Source organism: Lutjanus erythropterus, chromosome 12 (assembly GCF_056507025.1).
Source record: "Lutjanus erythropterus isolate fLutEry1 chromosome 12, fLutEry1.hap2, whole genome shotgun sequence".
In the NCBI taxonomy this organism is placed as follows: domain Eukaryota; kingdom Metazoa; phylum Chordata; class Actinopteri; order Lutjaniformes; family Lutjanidae; genus Lutjanus; species Lutjanus erythropterus.
In genome coordinates, this window is record NC_139328.1 from 27782116 (window position 1) to 27802414 (window position 20299).

General features: G+C 39.8%; 2 protein-coding genes across 2 annotated transcripts; one reads left to right on the top strand and one right to left on the bottom strand.

Annotated features, from left to right (window-relative positions):
• Positions 1 to 6398: 6398 nt before the first annotated feature.
• Positions 6399 to 14957, top strand: tada1 (transcriptional adaptor 1). Its single transcript, XM_084733048.1, has 8 exons — positions 6399 to 6505; positions 7120 to 7211; positions 7319 to 7384; positions 9141 to 9235; positions 9424 to 9636; positions 12555 to 12706; positions 12926 to 13082; positions 14265 to 14957. Exons 1-8 carry the CDS (start codon positions 6423 to 6425, stop codon positions 14415 to 14417), a joined length of 1011 nt encoding a protein of 336 aa, XP_084589174.1. The 5' UTR covers positions 6399 to 6422; the 3' UTR covers positions 14418 to 14957.
• A 2571-nt stretch (positions 14958 to 17528) lies between these two features.
• On the bottom strand, positions 17529 to 19925 carry LOC146318126 (transcription factor Jun-like). Its single transcript, XM_084732339.1, has one exon. It carries the CDS (start codon positions 19596 to 19598, stop codon positions 18621 to 18623), a length of 978 nt encoding a protein of 325 aa, XP_084588465.1. The 5' UTR covers positions 19599 to 19925; the 3' UTR covers positions 17529 to 18620.
• Positions 19926 to 20299: the final 374 nt, after the last annotated feature.

Here is a 20299-nt window from a genome sequence, read left to right on the forward strand (position 1 = left end):
ACCACCTTCATGTCACAAGTCTGCCTCTCAACCATTGAGCCTACAACCACCCCACAGACTGCCAGTGTGGGATGCTCCGTCACCACGGGAGCTCTTCCAATAACTCTGCCCACCACACACTGAACCTTCACATTTTATACAACCTCATGGGGGTATGGAAATGCGAGATTAGCCCACAAAAACCCAAACCTCTGCACAGTCAGACGTTGGAACAGAGAGGGTGACATCCTTGGCTGTGGTGAGGGGACCACACTCATGCCTTTACCACCTCGAATACCTGGCCAACGGACTGGGGATGGCCGGGAGCTGCTGCGGTGTGGTCCTCTGAGAACCGCTGCAGGTTTCTGAAGTGAAAGCCCTCTTTGTCATGGAGCGAAGCTTCGCTGTCCACGAATTTGAAGCACCAAAGTGGCACCAGGCTCGGAAGATTTTTGGAAGAACCTGGCTCTGCTGCTGTTTGCTGAAAGACATCTGCTGTTGGGGGAATGTCCGTGAGAGTGACTCATTAGCCCTCAAAAGCTCAGTTAGTGTCAACCAGCAAATCAACAGACAGGATGTAGGGCTGTTTTCTTTGAAAATAAGCACCATGACTAATTTTTGCCCTAACTAGGACAGTTAAACAACTCTACAGCTAAGTCCGTTCCTAAGTGCCCTTTTGATTTAAAGCTTAACAGACACTTGTTTAAGATGGATCATCATTTGGAGGGGTCTGGGAAGGCTCACCGAGCTGCAGACAGCTGCAGTTTCCACTCTCCCTTATTAGTCTAAAACATACAGTCGAGCGGTATTTTATTTAGCTGTGAAGCACACAAGAGAGTGCTGAGGTTGTGAAAATGAGATTTATTTTAATGAGGTTTTTCTGACAGAAAAAGGAGTCAATCTAAGCAGCGCTCGCAACCCAGAGATAACAAACAGGGGAACATTTGAGCCATGAGAAGTGTGCTCCTCTGGTTTCAGCTGCCCACGAACATATATGCAGTCTGTTACATCTATTAGTGACCAAAAATTCAGATGGTTTTCATTGTTCGTGTGGTTGGCATGAAAAGCTTGTTTATTCTAGACTCAAAACCTTGAAATCTCTTTATCAAATGGATCTCTTTCATAATGACCTCAGAACACTGTGGAGTCAGCATTAGTCAGTGAACTGGAGGACACACTAATAGCCTACAGTATGACTGTTAACTGTATGTATTCTGAATATATGGTTTCATTTATTGTGATGAATGGTGTGAGTCATGGAGGTCTGTTTAAGGCTTTTACGACCGCCTGGGGAGACAGAGCCAAAGGAGCGATCGCCCCCACTACTCGACTGTTTTTACACCACAGTTAAAACAGTGAGAAACAAAAGGGCCTCCCAGCCTAAACCTGCTCACAGAGCGGCATGAGCCAAAGAGCCACAAAGGACAACAGAAGGAACCACAGAAATGTTTTAGGCCACATCCAGTCTAGTGAGGAATTTTTATAAAAAAAAAAGACTTACAGCACCTTCTGCTCTTTTCTTTTGGTTGCTTACAATATATTTTCAAAAAAGTAACAAAAGAATAGTTTACAGAATCCAATTTATTGATTTGCCTGAAGAGAAAGGAAAGAAAAGAGAAATTACTGCCACATTGTTGTAAGCCTCCACCAACTAGTCAAGTTTCAGTTTACATCCATGTCTGCATAATATACTGTATATAGTGAGACTTTGAAGACATTCAATAAATCATTCATTCATTTATTCATTCAACATTTATTTTAACTTGGAAATACATTGAGGTAGAGACCTCATTTACAATGTAGCAGAGTAAAACAATAAAATAAAATAAAAGCTCCTAGACACAAAACATACCAATGAAAAATTTTCATAAAGTGGCAACGAGAAGAAAATTGATAAAAACGAGGAAAGCTTGAAGTTGTTCTGCATGTTGTTCCATGTCGCAGGTGCACAATATGAAAAACTGGGTTTTCCAAATTCAGTACCTGCAGTGTGATCCAATCACTTGACCGAGTTCACATTAAAACAAAGCATTGAACTGACGTAAAAGACCAAAAAAAGTTTTCTAAATTAATAAAACTCAGTGTTTTTTCACACCTTACAGACAGAGAGGGCCACCCATCCGTAGCATAAAGGTCACAGTGATGTGTATTATTATTATCTCTAGTAATAAATCTTAAAGTAGAGTGACAGATTCCAAGGGCTTCAGAGGTATTAAGGTATTGAGTATAATTTTTATGCTACATATACTGACATATATGATTCCAGTGAGTAGTTTACAATGAGAAACATGGAGTCTTCACTAAGAGATTATTTTTACAGAGGAGCATTATGATGTTACAGTGCAGTTGACATTTTATCCTGTTAGACAACTGTGTGAATCTTTGGCAAAATTAGCCTATGAATACTTGAGTTATGACCAAAAATGTATTTTGTGAAGCAACACTAACCTTGACCTTTGAGCCCCCCAAAAATGAAATCAGTTGGTCCTCGAGTCCAAGTGGACGTTTGTACTAGATGTAATGAAATTTACCTTCAGGTGTTCCTGAGATATTGTGGTCACGAGAATGGGACGGGCGTGAGGTCACTGTGACCTTGATCTTTGACCTAATCTTTGTCCTAATCAGCTCATCCTTGATTCCAAGTGGACATTTGTACCACATTTGAATAAATTCCCTCCAGATGTTCTTGAGATATTTTGTTTACAGCAATGGGATGGATGTGAGGTCACAATGACCTGTATCTCCAAGTTTGAAGAAGTTCCGGCTAAACGTTCAGGATAGACAATCCAAAAATATATTGCCTGTGGCATGTCTGTCACTGTCACTGATAATAATCAGTGAAAACAGTTAGAAATAATAGCACCAAAAGTGATACAAATTCAGGACAATAGCAAAACATTACATAAAATATACCACAAGCAGCAAAGAGAGAGTCCAAACTGGTTTTCACCACTTAGAGATTTGAACCTTGGACATTTGTATCCCAAGACAAAGGCATTTACTGACTACACCACTGGGTAAACATGGTTTTTCAAACACCTTCTCACAAGTTGAGGCAAAGGCATCAGATAAAACTGGGGCATTTCTGTCTGTTTAAACTTAAAATGCTTAGAACAGTCATAATTTTGGTCATAATTTATTGTTATAAAATTATGCATTTACAATACACATTACAGCAAGATACTGGATATCACTACAGACATTTGACTGAACACCATTTCAAACACTTGATATCTAACATCTAGAGAATATCTGTCAATTTTGGTAGCATTTGAATGAAGACTTGAAATATTGATGTTAATTTGGTGTATTTTGAAAAATATACAGTGATGGACTTCTGATTTGACCACAGATTGCAACAAGCAAACTTTTATCACAATTTGGTGAATGTGCTGAAAAAATTCAGCTCTGTAGGACATACAGGTGATTTTCTTTTCATTTTTGGAGGTTTGGATTGTGAAATGTCTAGAAATTTAGATTTGTTGTAATAAGCCACACTGTTATTGTAATCAGTCAGTACCAAAACTCATGCACTGACTTAGTCATGACCCGAGATTGTGCAAACCCAGTTTTGTATGAATCCTTGCAGCCAATTACGAGCAATAAACTTTTCACATTTCTGGTGCCTCCTAGTGGCAGAATATCTCAGGACTGTGCAGTAAAGCTCAGATCTAGCACTGGATCAATGGAAATTTCTATTCTAATCTGTACCTTGTGCTACTGTTTGCCTGTTTCCCATTAATTTGGGTTCAACTTAACTTTACATCGACAGAAAACTGACAGTTATAAACAGCTGATCAACTTACAGTGTAGAACTTGTCATTGGTTGTTATTGTCAAATTACAATGTTGCACTTGTCTTGTGCTCCTGTAATGATCGTGCAGCCTGCCTGAGCTTCCTTGGAACTGGGGAGGAGGGGGCATGGGGAAAAAACTTGCTTCAGCCATAGACTGTAATATGATTTCAACCTATTTAATATGACTCTAAGTCGCTATTTGGACTGCAGTGCTTGTTTTTGGATCTGCTGTTGTTACATAGCGCTCCTTTACAAGTGTATAGTTTCAAAACTCTATTGAATATCAAAAAAACAATTTTGGTCAGGACTGGTCAAGAAACACTATTAAACCAATTTAAAGCAAACTGCTCACAATTTATGGGAGGAGCAGCGAAAAAACAGATATGGACAAAACTCAAAATGGCTGAAAATCTATTATGGCCAAACAGAGGTGGTTAATATGGATACATTAATCAGGACCCACAGAATCAGGGAAAAGGATTTTTGGTTCTGAGACTTAGGTTCAAAAGTTATGGGCCAAAACCAGACAGTTTCTTTGTCTGAGTAGAAGGGTGAGATTCGCAGCTGAGTTTGGGAACTGTAGCTGTTCATTTCCTAGATCCAGTTTTAGGGCACAAGAAGAAGAAGAAGACTCCTTCCACATACAATAGGGTTCCAGCAGATTCACTGCTTGCCCCCCTAATTAAAGAAATTTCTTTGGCAAAATATACAGGACTTGATGTCTCAAACTAAATTAAGCCCTCACCAAGGGATAGTAAAATGAAGTTAAAGTCCTGCTGTAGCCAACCCTGGCTGTGCTTTAAATGTGATTAGTACATTTTTTCCACCCATTCCAAATTAAGCTGGTAGCTCTGACGTTTAGATGATAGAACAGGAAATATCCTGTCTGATCTCTTCATTTAGCACTGGTTCACATTTCAGCTGCTGCACTATAAAGTAGCTGCAGATGTAAGTGACATTTGAACAGGGCAGGAATTTCAGAGGGTAAAATGGGATGTGATACAATTTTTTTAATGACAGCTTTCTCTGATTCTTGAGGCCTACTCAGATTCTGGCAGCTGGCTTTGTTTTGGAAAGAGATCATTAAAAATAGTATTTCTGGAGTTAGTGGACCAAAAAAAATCCCCTTTATATGAACTTTACTGAGCAGTAAAAAGTTAGAGGATCATTAAAACTCAACATTAATAAAAGATTCCTCAAGCTGAAAGGGGGCAAATGAAACTTGTGGATTCACACTAACTTTGTTGCAAAACTTGTAACTCTGCTTAATGTCATGAGATAATCTTTTTTTTCTCCCGGGAGACTTTTGGCTTTGATCAGACTTGAACATCGACCCTACAGCAATACTTAATACACATCAGCTCAGGCTTCAGTGAGCCCATGGTGTCATATCTGCTCATATCATGTTTTGGAACTAAACATGCAAAATGTCAAAAATAATGAGCAACACAACACGCAATTCTGCCTTGAAAACATGCTGTGTGGCTTGCGAAAGGCAGATAAGCCCTTTCTGCCCTGGAATGGACCTTGTTACTACACTACATTTTTGGGGTAAAATGTGCCTGATCTGTGTAGACATTTAATAAAGCATGTCAAATTTCAAGTGCACCGATAAATCCTCTTTTTAGCTCTCAGCTCTCCTGCAGCCAGATTTAAGTGGACTAGTCTTTGCAGAACATAAATCATGCTATGGCACCATCTAGTGGTGGAGTACTTCTACTGCCTAAACACACTGTGGTTTGTGGCAGTTGACAATAGTTAAAACAGGCAAGGAAACACTTAAAATAAATGCTTTGTCAGAGATGAAAAGTGCTTGTATACATTCTTGACACTTTATAAGCATTTCACTCTCACAAAAGTGTGCTCTGGTCTGAACAAAAGAAATTAAGCAAATAACTGTATTTAAAATTAAACATCTCAAGATACATCTGTAGATCCAGCTGCAATTAAAATGCCTGTTTGCTAAACATGTATTATTCTATATAGTATTATCAGTTAAAGTTAATAAGGATAACATTGCTACTCATGTAATATTCATTGTTGAGTAAAATTTATCCTGTCAATGAATGAAAACTTTTTTAATCTTTATTTACAGAAAAGAGGTATAACAGTGGTAAAAAAAAAAAAAACAACAACTTTGTATTTGCAAGAGGGCTGCAAAGTCCATTCATTAAGAGTCTTACAGTTTTCCTTCTTCTTATATTCAATTAAAGTGCTATACTACTGCAAAACCAATAAATACAGAATCATTTTGATTTGTGGATGTGCAGTTTACCAAGAGGCTTATGGGCCTAGTTCATACTAGCCAGCCTACTGACCACAAAATACAAAAATCACATCAAATACAATTATCTGTACGTTAGAACTCATTTTTATATAAATGAAGGTTTGCATATCTTTCCAAAAATAAATTTTAATCAACACAGTCTGAAAAACAAATGAAATATTGTTTTGTAAACACAGGCATGGTTAACATTTCTTTTAAATATTTCCAGTACATTAATTTAGAAAAACAACAAGCCTCCGCTGTAAATTGCTCACGACAGAATTATAATAATAATAATGGAAAACTTGCTACAATAAAGTTTAAACCACAGATATAATAAAGACTTGGTGTCGCTGGATGATGACGTCATTGTAGAGCTTCATGAACGCAATGGCAGCTCATGCTAGCGAGCTTGAGATTGCAAAGAAAAATTTAACTGATGCAATTGGCGATAATGTCAAGCAGTGAGTAAAATATTGTTTGTGCTTGTTTTGTAATAATGATGTTGTTTTTTGTCTTGTTTTTTGTTATTTGCTGCTGAAATGTAAAGTAGTTTTCCCATTAGCTAGCTGCGTGCATATTAGCGGCTCGCTAGCACTTGCTAATGTTTGCAGCATTTCTCCTCAGCAGTAGTTATTAACGAGACAACATTTTTGCAGTTATTTAGCATATTTAATTTGCTCCCAAGAGCACTTGAAACTAATAGCAAACGTGATGTATAACATTATTATTTCTACACGTCCTCGGTTTCATCAGATAGCTACATGTGTTTTAATGTGTTTGTAGATTTGTATGAATAACGTTACAGCTAACGTTCAGTACTTATTTTGGATGTTTAGCTTGAGTTAGCCAAATGAAAACAAAACAGGATAAGAGAGATTTTAAAAAGAGAAACATTTTCATTCATTTTCATTAGATTAAAGTCTTGATACTCTAAGTTTAAATTCTTGAAGACACCCTGAGATGTGAGGGCTACATATGTTTGTTTAAGAAATGATTGAAATGTTATAAATGCACATCAACTGATGGAGAAAAGTTTGTCCTGTATTGATGTTTATTTGTTTGTCTCTCCATGCAGTTACTGGGCAAACCTGAAGCTGTGGTTCAAGCAAAAGATCAGCAAGGAGGAGTTTGACATTGAGGCACGTCGTCTGCTGGCACAGGAGAACGGTTAGTAAACAAGAAGAAATAATAACTTTATCTTGTTTATATTAAAATAATGCTGCTGTCTGAAAAGGTGGTATTAATTTTACATTTTCTTCTTTCTTCCTCTGCAGTCCATGTTCACAATGATTTTCTGCTGGCCATTCTCACACGATGCCAGATCATCGTCTCCACACCAGGTATGATTTTTTGAGATAATTTATTTATTCTGAAACTGCCTGTGAGCTTGTGTTTATGCAAAGGCGATCATATTTCCAAAGCAGTGCCCATAAGTATACTGCAAGGTCATGCATGCACACATTTATGCACTTAAATATGCATCACAGGCAATTTCATCAGGATAACTTAAAATTATACATATATAGAATTATATTATTATAGATTAAAATTATAAAATAGGGACAGTTATTTCAGTGCTTAGCAGTCCGACTGACAGGCCAGGTTACAGTTCAAAGTGGCTACGGTACAGCTGGAATCAGTGACATTTCATGTGGTTAAAGTGGGAGAATCAGTTAATCAGTCTGCATTGAATGAATGTGGGTGATTCTTACAGCTCCTCCTTCAGTTCATGAAATCCCTGCAGCACCTGAAGGCAACATGATCCGTAGCCTCTGAGGAGTTTTGTGCAAGGGTGCAGCACCTGTTATGCACAGCCATTCACTGTGTTTGTTTTCATCAAATAGCCTGAAAACAACACCAGGATATTAGATCATAACCAAACAGTCCTCTACACACATCAGACTGGTCCATTATAACTCCATATTCCACTTCTTTTGTGAAGGAGACACCGATGACCAGGGAAGGCTCATCTCTTTTTCAACTTTCTTTTTATCCCTGAAACACATTCCAGTGCAAGTGCTGCTGTGTAACATTAATTACTAACTTATGTGACCATGTTTAAGATGAGAAACATAAAAAATATTGCTAAAATATTATTGGTCCCATGTAATCACCAAATCAATTTCTCTGTATTGCTGAGCTGTCATTAATGTGTTTAACTGTGACTGGCCCAGCTGTTTCAGAGCAGTGAACCCAGTGACATGACAGCTGATGATACTATTTAATGATTCACCCTCGCCCAGCCCTTCTGCACATTGCGCTGCTGCACAAAGGCCAATGTGAGCCAAATAGAAATAGAGAGTGCAGCGTATGCATTTGCACCCTCGTAGCCTTTGTAATTGTGGTGAAAACCAGGACAATTTGGGAGTGAATGTTGAAAAACCAGGACATTTTAGTGTTTCACATCTATTTGCTGGAACTCCCAGCTTGAAACTGAGACAGTCCCTGGTCAGACAAGGATGTCTGGTCACCATAGTTTATTTTAAAGCTGCATTTTATTCAGACTTGCAGTAAAATAATCTGTTGTAACTTCATTACCTATGTTTATGTGTTACATTGATTTAAAGCTGCAACGATTAATCAAATTATTGATTATTAATCAATGTTTTAATTAATAGCCAACTATTTTGATGATCGATTAATTGGTTTGAGTAATTTTTTAAGGAAAAAAAAGTAAAAATTCTGTGGCACCAACTGGTTTCTTAACTCCTATATGGCAGTAAACAGATTATCTTTGGGTTGTAGAGAAAAAAGACATATGAGGACCTGACCTTGAGTTTTGGAAAACACTGAATGACATTTTTCACTATTTTCTGATATTTTATAAACCAAACAGCTCAACTGATCTAATTGATTTTATTCTATCAGTTTTTGGAGCGGTATAATTTTCAGAAATTTTGAAATAATGTCAAAGTTAAGTTAATTGACTTAATAAGGACAAAATGTGAACTTGCCTGTGATCAAAGACTAGACTTAGAGGATCTCAATATTAGAAAGCCTTATTTTTTAACTAAAGGGAAATATTATTTTGATGATTGTCTTTATTTATGTTTCTTTAATGCATCTAGTGTTGTGTGTTCTTTTGTTGTCCTCTAGAGGGCACAGGACCATTGCAGTGGCAGGGTCCCTCTGCTTCAAAGCCTGGCAAACCAAAAGGGAAGAAGAAATGTTCCTCTAGACAGAAATTTGATGTAAGTATTTATTCTCACATTCTTCCCTGCAGTGGCTGGATACATTCAGCTTAACAGCAGCTCTGCCTAAGTGTTTAAATACGCTAATTTCCTAAATAATGGCTGGGTGTAAAGGTTTGTTAAAGTTAATGGCACCTAATGAATGTCTGCGTCATTGGGATATGTGTGTATCTTGTTTGCTCCCTCAGCATCGTTTCCAACCTCAGAACCCTCTGAGCGCCGCTCAGCCTTTCAGTCCACGGGAGGTGGGAGGTGAGGAGGAGGAGCTGCGTCTCAGCGCCCACACTCTGCTGCTGCCCACACGGGGCCAGCTGGAAGCCCGCATGATGGTGACGGCCTTTGAGCTGGGTCTGGATAACATCACAGAAGATGCCGTCAGCACCATGATCTATGCTGTTGAGGTCTGTAGCAACTGGACACTATCAGTGTGATATCAGTTTATTTACACAGCCCAGAATCACAAATCACAGATTTTCTTTAAAGGGCTTTACAATTTGAATTACACAATACTCTCCATCAGAGTATGAGAGTACGGGTAATTGTGTGTAAATTATTTTGTGTATGCAGGATATAATTACTGTGTATTTGTGTATGCACACATTTGGTTTTGTAAAGGTGTGTGCACTAGAGGTGGACAGTATAAACAGTATAGAAAGTAGACTATATTGTACTGACCAGTAGAGCCCTCATTTCATTGGACCAAAAGTCCCAAGATTAGAGATGGTATCAAGGTATTAACCCTCTGAAGTCTAAGTCTTTTTTCCTCCCTTTAGGTCTGTCTGGTTTTCTAGTGTAAAAATGCTCATAAAACATCCACCCTGTAATGCAGGATATATTATAAGCTACATTTCGATCTGCTGTGTCCGCTGTCTCTCATCCATCCATTATGCTTCACACAAGCACAGCACACTAGCTCCACTAATAGCGACCTGTTAAATGAGCTAAAATGAAAGCTGTTTGAATGTCATCCGACATATCTTAAGTTTTTTGTCAAATTGTTGTGAACTTACTGCAGGCTGAGACAAAGCAGCCCCTCCTCCCTTTGCCAGACAGAGACCTGCAGGCAGTGAATCACATGAGCCGTGTAGGACAGAGGACAAGATTAATGAGACTGACTGATGTCTGTGTTCTTCATTCTTTCTAAACTTAACTCAGAAAAACAAATCATGTTCCTGACATTACAATACCGAGTGTACAGAGCAACCAGTCATCTGCTTCTCTTAATATGATTTACTTTATTGACATTTTAGATTTGTCTCCAGGAGATATTATTGAGTTCATATGATGACTTTACTGTTGCTGCTCTAGAAACATGTAGATATAGAAATATACACTTCTAATTCTGTTATGAGTTTATTCCTCTTTTAAAAAAATACTATTAGTAAAGCTTTAGTAGTAATTCTTAGTAATGAACTGATTACCATGTACTGTACCATTTCAGTACCGGATCAATAGTCAGCAGTATTGGTAAGGGTAGTAGAATCAATAAAATCCTAACGCCCATTCCTACCCAAGATTTATCACAGGATTGGTCATCATCAGCTCATCATATGGAAAATATTGTAGTTCATGCTGCGTTGTTTGGAAATGAAGAAATGGCTGACAGTGCGGCTCAGTTGTACAGTGTGCAGTGGTTGTGTAAAACATAACAGCAGTGGATGAGAGTCTACAGAAAGAGCAGATTATATTTTGCCTTTTGCCTTCTGTCTTCTTTGAGTTATCTTCACTTGGTTTACTGGCCTCACTGCTGACTTCACTCCTTGCATCTAAGTGTGACACATGCAAGGAGAGGCTGATAATAAATTACACCAAAATGTTAAGAAGTACAGATAAAAGAACAAATAACGTCACAGCTTTGCCAAGAGCTTTTTTAAGATATGTGGAAAACTTTAGTCTACGTCCAGACAGCTTTGGTTTTAACTTATTTAAAACAATCCACTCCAGTGCACATAACAAAGAGGAGGAGGAGTTGGAAAAACAACTGGTGCATCTTCCATTATACGGACATGGTTCAGATTTTAAAAGTCAGCCAGTCAGTGGTAGTACTTTATATATCTAAGAAAAGATTTTGTATTCTTTATCTATATATCATTCCAGTTTTCTACATTAAATGTTTTTAAAACACCTCTGAAACATATGTGAAGTATGTCCTAGTAATACAGTTAAGAGTACAGTAATAGCTGCCATGCAGTTGTCATACCAGTGCTTTACCTGTACAAAAACATATTTGTTGAATTTTAATAAAAAAGAAAATACAGTAATATATATACTCTTACAGCCCATGGATCAAATTATACCTTGGTATAAATTTTAGGCCATACCACCCAACCCTTGGAGAAGGACAGGCACTTTCAATAAACAGTTGGTAGGTGATTGGTCTGTCACATCAAACACAGGCTAACTTCAACCAGTCAGATCAAACTCTTGACGAAGCCGGTTGGTAGAAGAGCGAAAATATTGTTTGCATGGAGAAAAGCCTCCAGTGCCGTTCTTTGCTCTTCTGTTAATAGAGAAATACTCTACAGTTCTGATACAACTGATGCTATCACAGTAGCTACGCTAACCTCTTCTGGAGCCGCCATTGACTTGAGCGGGTCATAGACGCTTACCGCTGTCGTTACACCTAAAACCATGTCTGTTGCTGCCAGTAGTCCTTCTGAGTACACTGATTGGCTGCACCACTGGTGCGGACACAAACGGATAACTTGAAGCCTGGTAAGACGGATTCTCATGTGATCTCCTGGATCCATCTACCTCGCAAAACTGGGCGAGTGACCCCAGTTGACTTTTTTTTTTTATTTTGTGGCAAAAATACATTAAAAAAAACATTAAAAATGTAAATATGATCACACACAGAAATATTGATAAGCGTCATTAATTTGTATGAGTACATGAAGGAATACAAAAATATTATTTGCATCCTTTAAACTATTTAGTAAAATAAAAAAGTTGGATTAAATTTAAAAAAGTTCTACCACAAAAATCCATATTTCACTTTACATGAGAGTTGATCTCTTATACAGTGTTTGTACAACATATTTACAGGGAAATGTACTGTTCTTTAGCAGCAGGTAACTTTAACAGGTTCTTTCCAAAACTCCATGTATCAGTTTTGTTTTTGAAATTCATAGAATTGTAATTCAAATGAATTAGAGAATGGTGCTCTTAACGTTTCATTGACATTCTGTGATTAAACATCCATGCAGAGGAAAGATTGATGAATGGAAAGATTTATTTTCTGTACTGCTTATGAAGTATGACTGTCAGCTGTACCCTGTAGGTCGAGCAAAGCCTGACTTAGTGTTCTGCTTTATCTCAGCACCACTTGAAAGACGTCCTGACTGCTGTAATCACCCGGAGGAAGGCGTATCGGCTACGAGATGGCCATTTCCCCTACGCCTTTGGCAGTGATGTCACGCCACAGCCTTATCTGAAAAACAGCCTTGCTGCCTACCACAGTGTCACTGAATGGTAGGGACCGTTGCATTGCCTAATAATCACTGTGCAGGTTTAAAATAAAAGACAGAAGTTGATGTAGATGTAAATATAATTGAATATTCACTTTGTGAAGGTTGTTTAGCTTTGCAGTTAAGTTGATCATCACAACTTTTGCTGTAATTAAAGAGCAGTAGTACTTATGCTGATCACAATTTGCAGTCCATTGTGATTTTTGCCTCTTCTTTCTTTCAGCCCCCCTCCAAGCGCTTCCCTCCCTGCAGGCCCGCCACCTCAGGTGTCACCTGACGAGGCCGAGCAACAAGCTGTTCACTTATTGGCTTGTTCTGCTGACATGCTCCCCGCGCCCCTCCCACCAATCAGCATGTTTGACCTTCTGGAGGCTTTACAGGTGAGACAAATGTTCCCTGTTTGTGGACCTTCAACAAGCTGAACGCTTAATACTTGAAACAACCATGTTTAAACTTGAAATGGATTTTTGATGTTTCCAAGCATGTGGACAAATTCATGACTGCATTATACTGGCTTAATTATGCTACAGTGGTCAGATTTGGTGATGTCAACTCTGACAATATAAAATTTGATGCCATTTTGTACCTTTGAATTGGTTGCATAGGAATTTGTTTTTGGAAAATCTCTTGATATTATCTAGCATTGTATACAAGTCAAATGAAAACATTGATGTGAATGATAAAAGTTGTCATAATAGAGCTGAAATGATCAGATGGTTTCTTATATGTCCTTTTTCCAGCAAAACCATTCCATGTTTCTTTTCTTTTTAATTGCTCCTTTACTTAATTGTGGGTGACAGTAAATTGTTCATTTTTCTAATTGGACTGTTGGTTGCACAAAACAAGACCTTTATAGAGGTCAAGTTGAGCTTTATTAAAAGGTTTTGTGACAATTTATGGACTGCAAGAAAATCATTAAATGGCAAATCTGGTCTACAATTGAATAACTAAACCTAGAAACTTTATGCCTGGGCAACACATGTCACGCACTGCTGCAGCAACACTTCATCTAGAAATTCAGTGTCTTTCCTAGTTTTTCTGTGTGACATGCAGAATTCTTGGCAAAAATAGACAAATAAAATGATCTGTGGATAGTGATGTCAGCATCATACCGGTGACGTGACACCTCTCAATCCAGTTTCAGTGTCTACATCTGTACAATATGTCACAAAAAATGGGATGAAGGGCATTGTTTTTCCAGTGTGCACTCTTTTTTTTGTCTCTTCTCTCTCTCTCTCTCTCTCTTTGAACGAGGGGGAAATAATCATAATCAATCAGGCTGCTTTCTGGCTACAGCTCTTTTCTTTTCTTCTAAACTCATCTGTAGACTCATTGTAGAAAGATTCATCCAGCAGTAGCACACAGCAGCAACATCTGTGTGTACACACAGGACTTTAGTATGTACTTTCTTGTTGTCAAACACTTTATAATGATTCATTGATCATGTTGGTGAACTGTTTTGGACTCTTATGATTGCTCTTTATTACTGAAATCATTCACATTAGTACTTTTGGCTTTGTTCATATAATTAAATCTTTTTCTGGAACATTTGTCTAATGCAGGTTCACCACGGTGTGATGCCCTCCCACACCATGTACGCCCTGAACATGGAGCGCATCCTGTCCCGGCTCTGGCACCCCAGCCACGAAGAGCTAGAGCAGGACCACGTGCACCGGCAGCGCCTCGCTGTAAAAGACGGCGTGCTCGTCAGCTGAGAACCGCCGACAAAGGACTGAATATGAACTGATGATATCATCAGGAATCAGACAGAACAATATTCCCTGCTTGAAAATGGAAGGGGAACAGCGTGTCCAAACAAACTTGAGTTCCTTTTTTATAATCACATCCACGTCACACAAAAAGATAAAGCCTGAGCGGAGAGAGATGAAACAAAGCAGTAGGTCAGTGGGTCAACCCCAGTCACCAGCAGGCAAATTAGCGCTGTAGCCACTTCATTTTCATTTGTTCCGCCAGATACTTTGGCAGTCAATGAGCCATCACTTATGTTATATGGATAATCTAATTTGGTTGTAAAATATTGGAAGTGTTCTGGATTTCCCGGCAGCTCACGAGCACTGGGCCAGGCTGCACAGTGTTAATGTTTCTGTGAGTGTGGCTAAGACACTTTTTCAGGTTGTCAAATATAAAAAACATCCTACAGAACAGTGGGTATCTAATCATGTAGCATTGTGTACATGACCAGGTCACAACATGTTTAGACAGTCTTAAAGTCCCTGTATGTTAGACACAGGTGTTTCCATTTAATCTGATAAGAGCTCATATCAGGTTGAAGTTGAGGAAGTATGATGACAATAGACCTTTTACACAGCAGCATATTGATATGAAATAGTATCGTAGACACAGGTGTTACCAGCGATGCTAATTAGAGGTCAGATCTGTGACCAACCAGCCATTGAAATATAAAATATTCAAGCAAGTTGTTTCTCCTTGCACCATCAAGTTTTGAGTTCAGTGACGGTCTGCCAGACCCCATTAACATTTAGCTCAATTTCACCATTATAAACATTGACATTGACTAAAAAGATTATTGGTCATTTCTGAAGGCTCATAAACAGACACCGACTCATTTGGCAAACAGTCAGCATTAAGCCTGTCCAGTAAACCAACACACAGATGTGTAAACATAGTTGCAGCATCGACTTCACCCTGTTACTGTGATATGCCAGTGTTGCCACCATATTGGACTGTGAGCAGACACATAAATGGGGGAAGCTATGTTTTTTTCTGGATAAAAAAGCACTAACATTTACATTTCTCAGCTGATATCAATAAGTCATTTTTATATTTCAGGGTTTATGATTAACGAGTAGAGACTTACTCCATGTAAATCATGAACTCTTGAATATAAAAACAACTTGATTTGAGTTGAGAAATAAATGTTACAGTACATTTTATCCAGAAAAATGGGCCATGCTTACATGTGTTTGCTCACAGGCCAGTCTTGCCTGAATCAATATGGTGACGACGTCGATGCACGATCCAAAAGCTAATTGTCAAAATGGCTGCTGTGGAAAAGGTCTGTCATTTGAGGTCGTCCAACTCGCCGCACAAATGTCAGCGGCGAAGTCAATCAAGCGCCGTCTGTACAGGATCCTGAGACGAGGTCTAATCAAGCACTGAGTGAAAACACCTGTGTGGGTTTACTGCGGGTGTGTAGGCTCTTCAAAATCTGCCCGACAGCTGCCTCCTGTGTCACCACGCCCCTTGTGAACATATCTGGAAATTGTCTCTGAAGTATTCCTAAAACATTTACTGGTGTCTGCTGTAAGGCCAGTGAGTAGCCATCAGTGTCGGTGGTCCACAGTGTGTCTGCAGATGAAGCTGAGTGTTTAATATCTCAGTGCACTTGAATATCTGTTCACTGTTTGTGTGCAGCCTCTAGTTCAGGTTGAAATGTGTATAAATTTCTACCTTTTTTTTCTACGCCAAGCTTGTTTATAATTTATATCACAAGTTCAGAAAATAAATAAAAAATACTTCTACAAGTTTTTTAGCTAATAGTGTGTGAATAGAGCTTCTTTTATAACTGGAAAAAGGGAGCATGTTGAAAATATCAAGGTACACGATGATGCTAAAGTCTGAGTGTATGAAGTGAAGCTGACAGGTAGAAATGCTGGCTCATGAAGAAGACAGTAAGATAAACTAAATGTGGCCTCTGTATTTGGCAAACAATAATCACTGCTGCCCTTTTTATCTAATGTGCTGTAACAGCTTATTAATGATTTATAAAGTGTTTACAGCCTAATTAATAACCTTATTATGAACCATTTATAAATCATTCATAAGGGTAATCTGATTGAATGCAGTGATGAAACTTACTATAAACATGCTGAGTATGTTTCTCTGCATGAGGAGAAGCAGCGGGATCATTTCACTTCAGCAGACATTTTCAGTAAAAACTGATTTTGAGGTTTGACAGTTACTTTTTGAGTGTAAAGTATTTTTCTCATGTCCAAAGTTTGGATGGATGCAAATTAAAGGCTGCATCAATTTTATCTCTAGGTTATTGGTTCAAGATTAACATAAACAAATTATGGTTGTAAAGGTGTTATTAGGCAGCATATGAGATTGTATCATGGCTGCAAGGCTGGGGGTCAAATCTGACATAGTGTCAGGTTATGTTGCCCCTCAGCCACATGGGCCAATGCAAACACCCTGTTTGTTTGTGTTGACATACTTTTCTGTTACAAAATGAACATAATTCCCAAAATTTAAATGTAAAATTACTTTTAACTCAATTCAAATAATTAAAATCTAGCTAGAACTTGATAGTATTCTGAAAGAAAAAAAAACAGAAATAGACTTGGTATGAATTCATACAATGCCTGACATCTAAAAGAATTTGAACCACGTGCAAACCGGACCTTGATATCAGTGTGTTTACACGACAAACTAGCTGCTGAGAAAAACGTCTAAATACTTTCATCAAAATATTTCTTTTGTTCCTCAACACACTCCCAAAGTGTGTAAACAGATGTGCCTATGCTTCATAGGTTTCTTCTAGGAGTCACCATCTGTAGGGGGAGGACGGTGATTCACACACACACACACACACACACACGTCCCAGGGCGCACTGAGGACCTCTTGCCATATTTGGCTGCGTGCGCTTCACTTCCGACACCTCGTCGTCCAATGGGCGGCCGCGTACACTCACCAACCATTACGAGCGTCTCAGACACACTGCACTGGTGACTCAATATCCCGTCCGTCCCAGTTCCTTCAACAACAAACACTGCATGTAATGCGCTGTTAGACTGCATGCAGCGATTAATTATTCAGCAGCCACACAAGTACTCACACATCATCACGCGTGTCCAACATTTTATTCAGTCATATGTACAGTTCTGAAGTGCTCAAAATACAGCGTACAAATATTATTACAAAGTGTTATTTCAGGTCTAACATTAGTTACACCTATATCACAAACTTGTATGAACAGAAGGGTTAAGAAAGTAAGGCAGTTTGTCAGTAAACGCTACACACACACCCCTATTAGAGTCCTTGCGTAAAAGGTGTGAAACTTTGTCTTTGTTAGTGTTTCTCTGTACAGACTGTTGTATAGTCGCTGGTGGGATGCTCAGTGCTCGACTCAAGTCTATATGCATACATTGCTTCTTGAAATAGTGGGAAATTCGCAGGGCAAAGCCTCGTTCACATTGTCTGTCTGTCCCGTTTGCAGTTTGATCTCACACAGGCTCCGGCTGTCCTGTCAGGACGCAAGCCTGCATGGGACTCCATTTAAAGCTACTACAAGGAGTTTTTCAGTGGTTGTGAAGCAGTCTCAAATCATTTCTGATGCCTCTATCTGACCTACATAATTGATATTTCTGTGGTTGTTCTTGCTGTCTGCCACCTGGTCAGATTCTCCTTGAAATATGACGAAAGGAGCCTGTTTACATTTTCCCTGGAAAGTTGCAGTGAGTTGTTTATTAGCCAGTTTAGCATAAGTTTTTTTTTACTGAGATTATTTTATTTTGACGTTATTTTGTGGATATTAAGGTGGGAACACTACACTTTGTCTACAGGGTTCTCTAAAATCAGCAGATTATTCCTTGTAGTAGCTTTAAAATGATCTTTAGGTATTGACACTTGCCATAGTATATTAGCTTGACTGAATGCAGATTTAATCTTGAAGTTTTGATTGAAAAAAAAGACAAAATTAGACTATCAGAAGTTCCTCTGAGCTGTGCGTGTCCGTGCAAGTTTGGTGGCCTCTGCTCATCATACTGACCAATCACAAGTCTCATGTCAGTGTCCATTAGCTCCTCTTAGTCTGCAGAGACTTCGTGGATACAGCCTGAGTGGATAATTTGGTGGAAAAACTGAAATGAAACCCCACTTTAAAAGCTGCATTTGGTCCCCAAGAAACGTCCCTTGGCTCTTTCCCCTTGGCAGTCTAGAAAGCTTGGAGCTGCTGCGTCAAAATGAGCTGGCAGCCGCTGTTAACGTGGTCCATGACCTTTTGCTTGAGCAGAGCCAGCTCGTCCCGGAGGACGTTGGCGGAGGAAACCAACTCCGTGTTTTGGCTCTTCAGGTTTTTGACCCTGTCCTCCAGCCGAGAGATTCTCTCCAGCTTCCTTTTCCGGCATTTGGACGCTGCCACCCTGTTCCTCATGCGCTTCCTCTCGGCTTTGATGCGCTCCTGGCTCTCCATGTCGATGGGGGAGAGCGGCGGGGTGTCACCGGACATCTCGGGCACCGTCTGCGGCTCCTCTTTGAGGGCGTGTAGCCGCGGGTGCTGAGCCGCGGCCAGCTCCATGTGGTTGTGGGACGGCTGTGGCGCGGATGGGTAGCTCATGGGTGGGTGCCTCTCGTTGGCAGGTGCAGACCGATTGAAAGTGCCCAAGTTTGTGTACTCCGGCGGGTCCGTGCGCACCGTACAGCTGTAGGGAATCCCGCCGCTCTCGGACGCTGCAGACCCGGCCATGCTGTTTGTCGCGCCGGCCTGCGCGTCAGGGTGCACGGCGGGTCCCTGGTAGTGCAGCTCGGCCAGTGCCCTCGCAAACCCCTCGGCGAACCCCTCCTGCTCGTCGGTGATGTTCTTGGGACAGATGAACTGGGTTGGGGTGGGAGTTGTCAATCCGGTGCAAGACTGGATGATCAGCCTCTCCAGCTCAGGCGAGGCCAGCTTCAGCAGCCCGACGTCAGGGGACGTGAGGATGTCTAGCGCCTTGGAGCTCAGCTGGGGTTTGAAGTTCTTCGGGTCGTTTAGGTTCAGGGTCATGGTCTGTTTGAGGGTTTTCGGGTTGAACCCGTACACCGCCGTCCCGTCATGCTGAGAGCTGGACGCGTTCACGGCTTCGTCGTAGAAGGTCGCTTCCATTTTTTTGGACATAAAGTTTCTTGTATCACCTTGAGGGAGGTCTATTCTCATTAAAAAAAAAGAAAAAAGTCTGGTCACATATGTCCTGTGACTCCCTGTCCCTCAACTGTCTTGTGATAGAGTCCGCCTATTGTTGAAGTACAACTCACTTGACAACTTCGCGTCCTGAGAAAACTTTTCTCTTCTCTCTTCCCTCTCATACACACAAAAGTAATCCTCCCTCCGCCGAGAATCGCTGTTTTTACACCTGAGGTATCCGCTTTGATTTATCCTCCTTCCCCAAAAACCACAAACACGGCCCGGACAGGACAGGAATAATACTTTCTATCACTTCCAACGTGGAGACGAACTTTATCCACCTCTAAGCTGCAGCTCGACTGAAAATAACAATGATGTCATTTTTACCGCCCCTGATTGGCCGGAGATGATTTGGGAGGCGGGGGATGTCTAATGACATGCAGGTTGCTCTGACAACTAGCCATATCCCCGCCCCCCCGCGATGGCTTATGGGATTAGGTAATGCAGACAGTGGAGCAATGTACTCTGGGATTACGTAGTGTTTTTGAATATTTAGTTACCCGCTCAATTATTAGTTACCCATCCTGAGGTAAAGGCTGCTCCAGACGGACAGTAGTAGAGTTTAACATTGATTAACACATAACAGCAATATTCTCCCAATTAGATGTTATTGATTAGGAAAATATTGTTGACAGGATGTAAAGTTACTTGATAAAACTAGATAGGAGCACATT

Excerpts from the sequence above, each read along its gene's own strand:
- LOC146318126 (XM_084732339.1), bottom strand. The coding sequence starts at position 19,598 with ATGAGAATAGACCTCCCTCAAGGTGATACAAGAAACTTTATGTCCAAA.
- tada1 (XM_084733048.1), top strand. The coding sequence starts at position 6,423 with ATGAACGCAATGGCAGCTCATGCTAGCGAGCTTGAGATTGCAAAGAAA. Across the intron at positions 7,212-7,318 it reads TCTGCTGGCACAGGAGAACG|TCCATGTTCACAATGATTTT; the intron begins GTTAGTAAACAA and ends CTTCCTCTGCAG. Across the intron at positions 13,083-14,264 it reads ACCTTCTGGAGGCTTTACAG|GTTCACCACGGTGTGATGCC; the intron begins GTGAGACAAATG and ends TGTCTAATGCAG.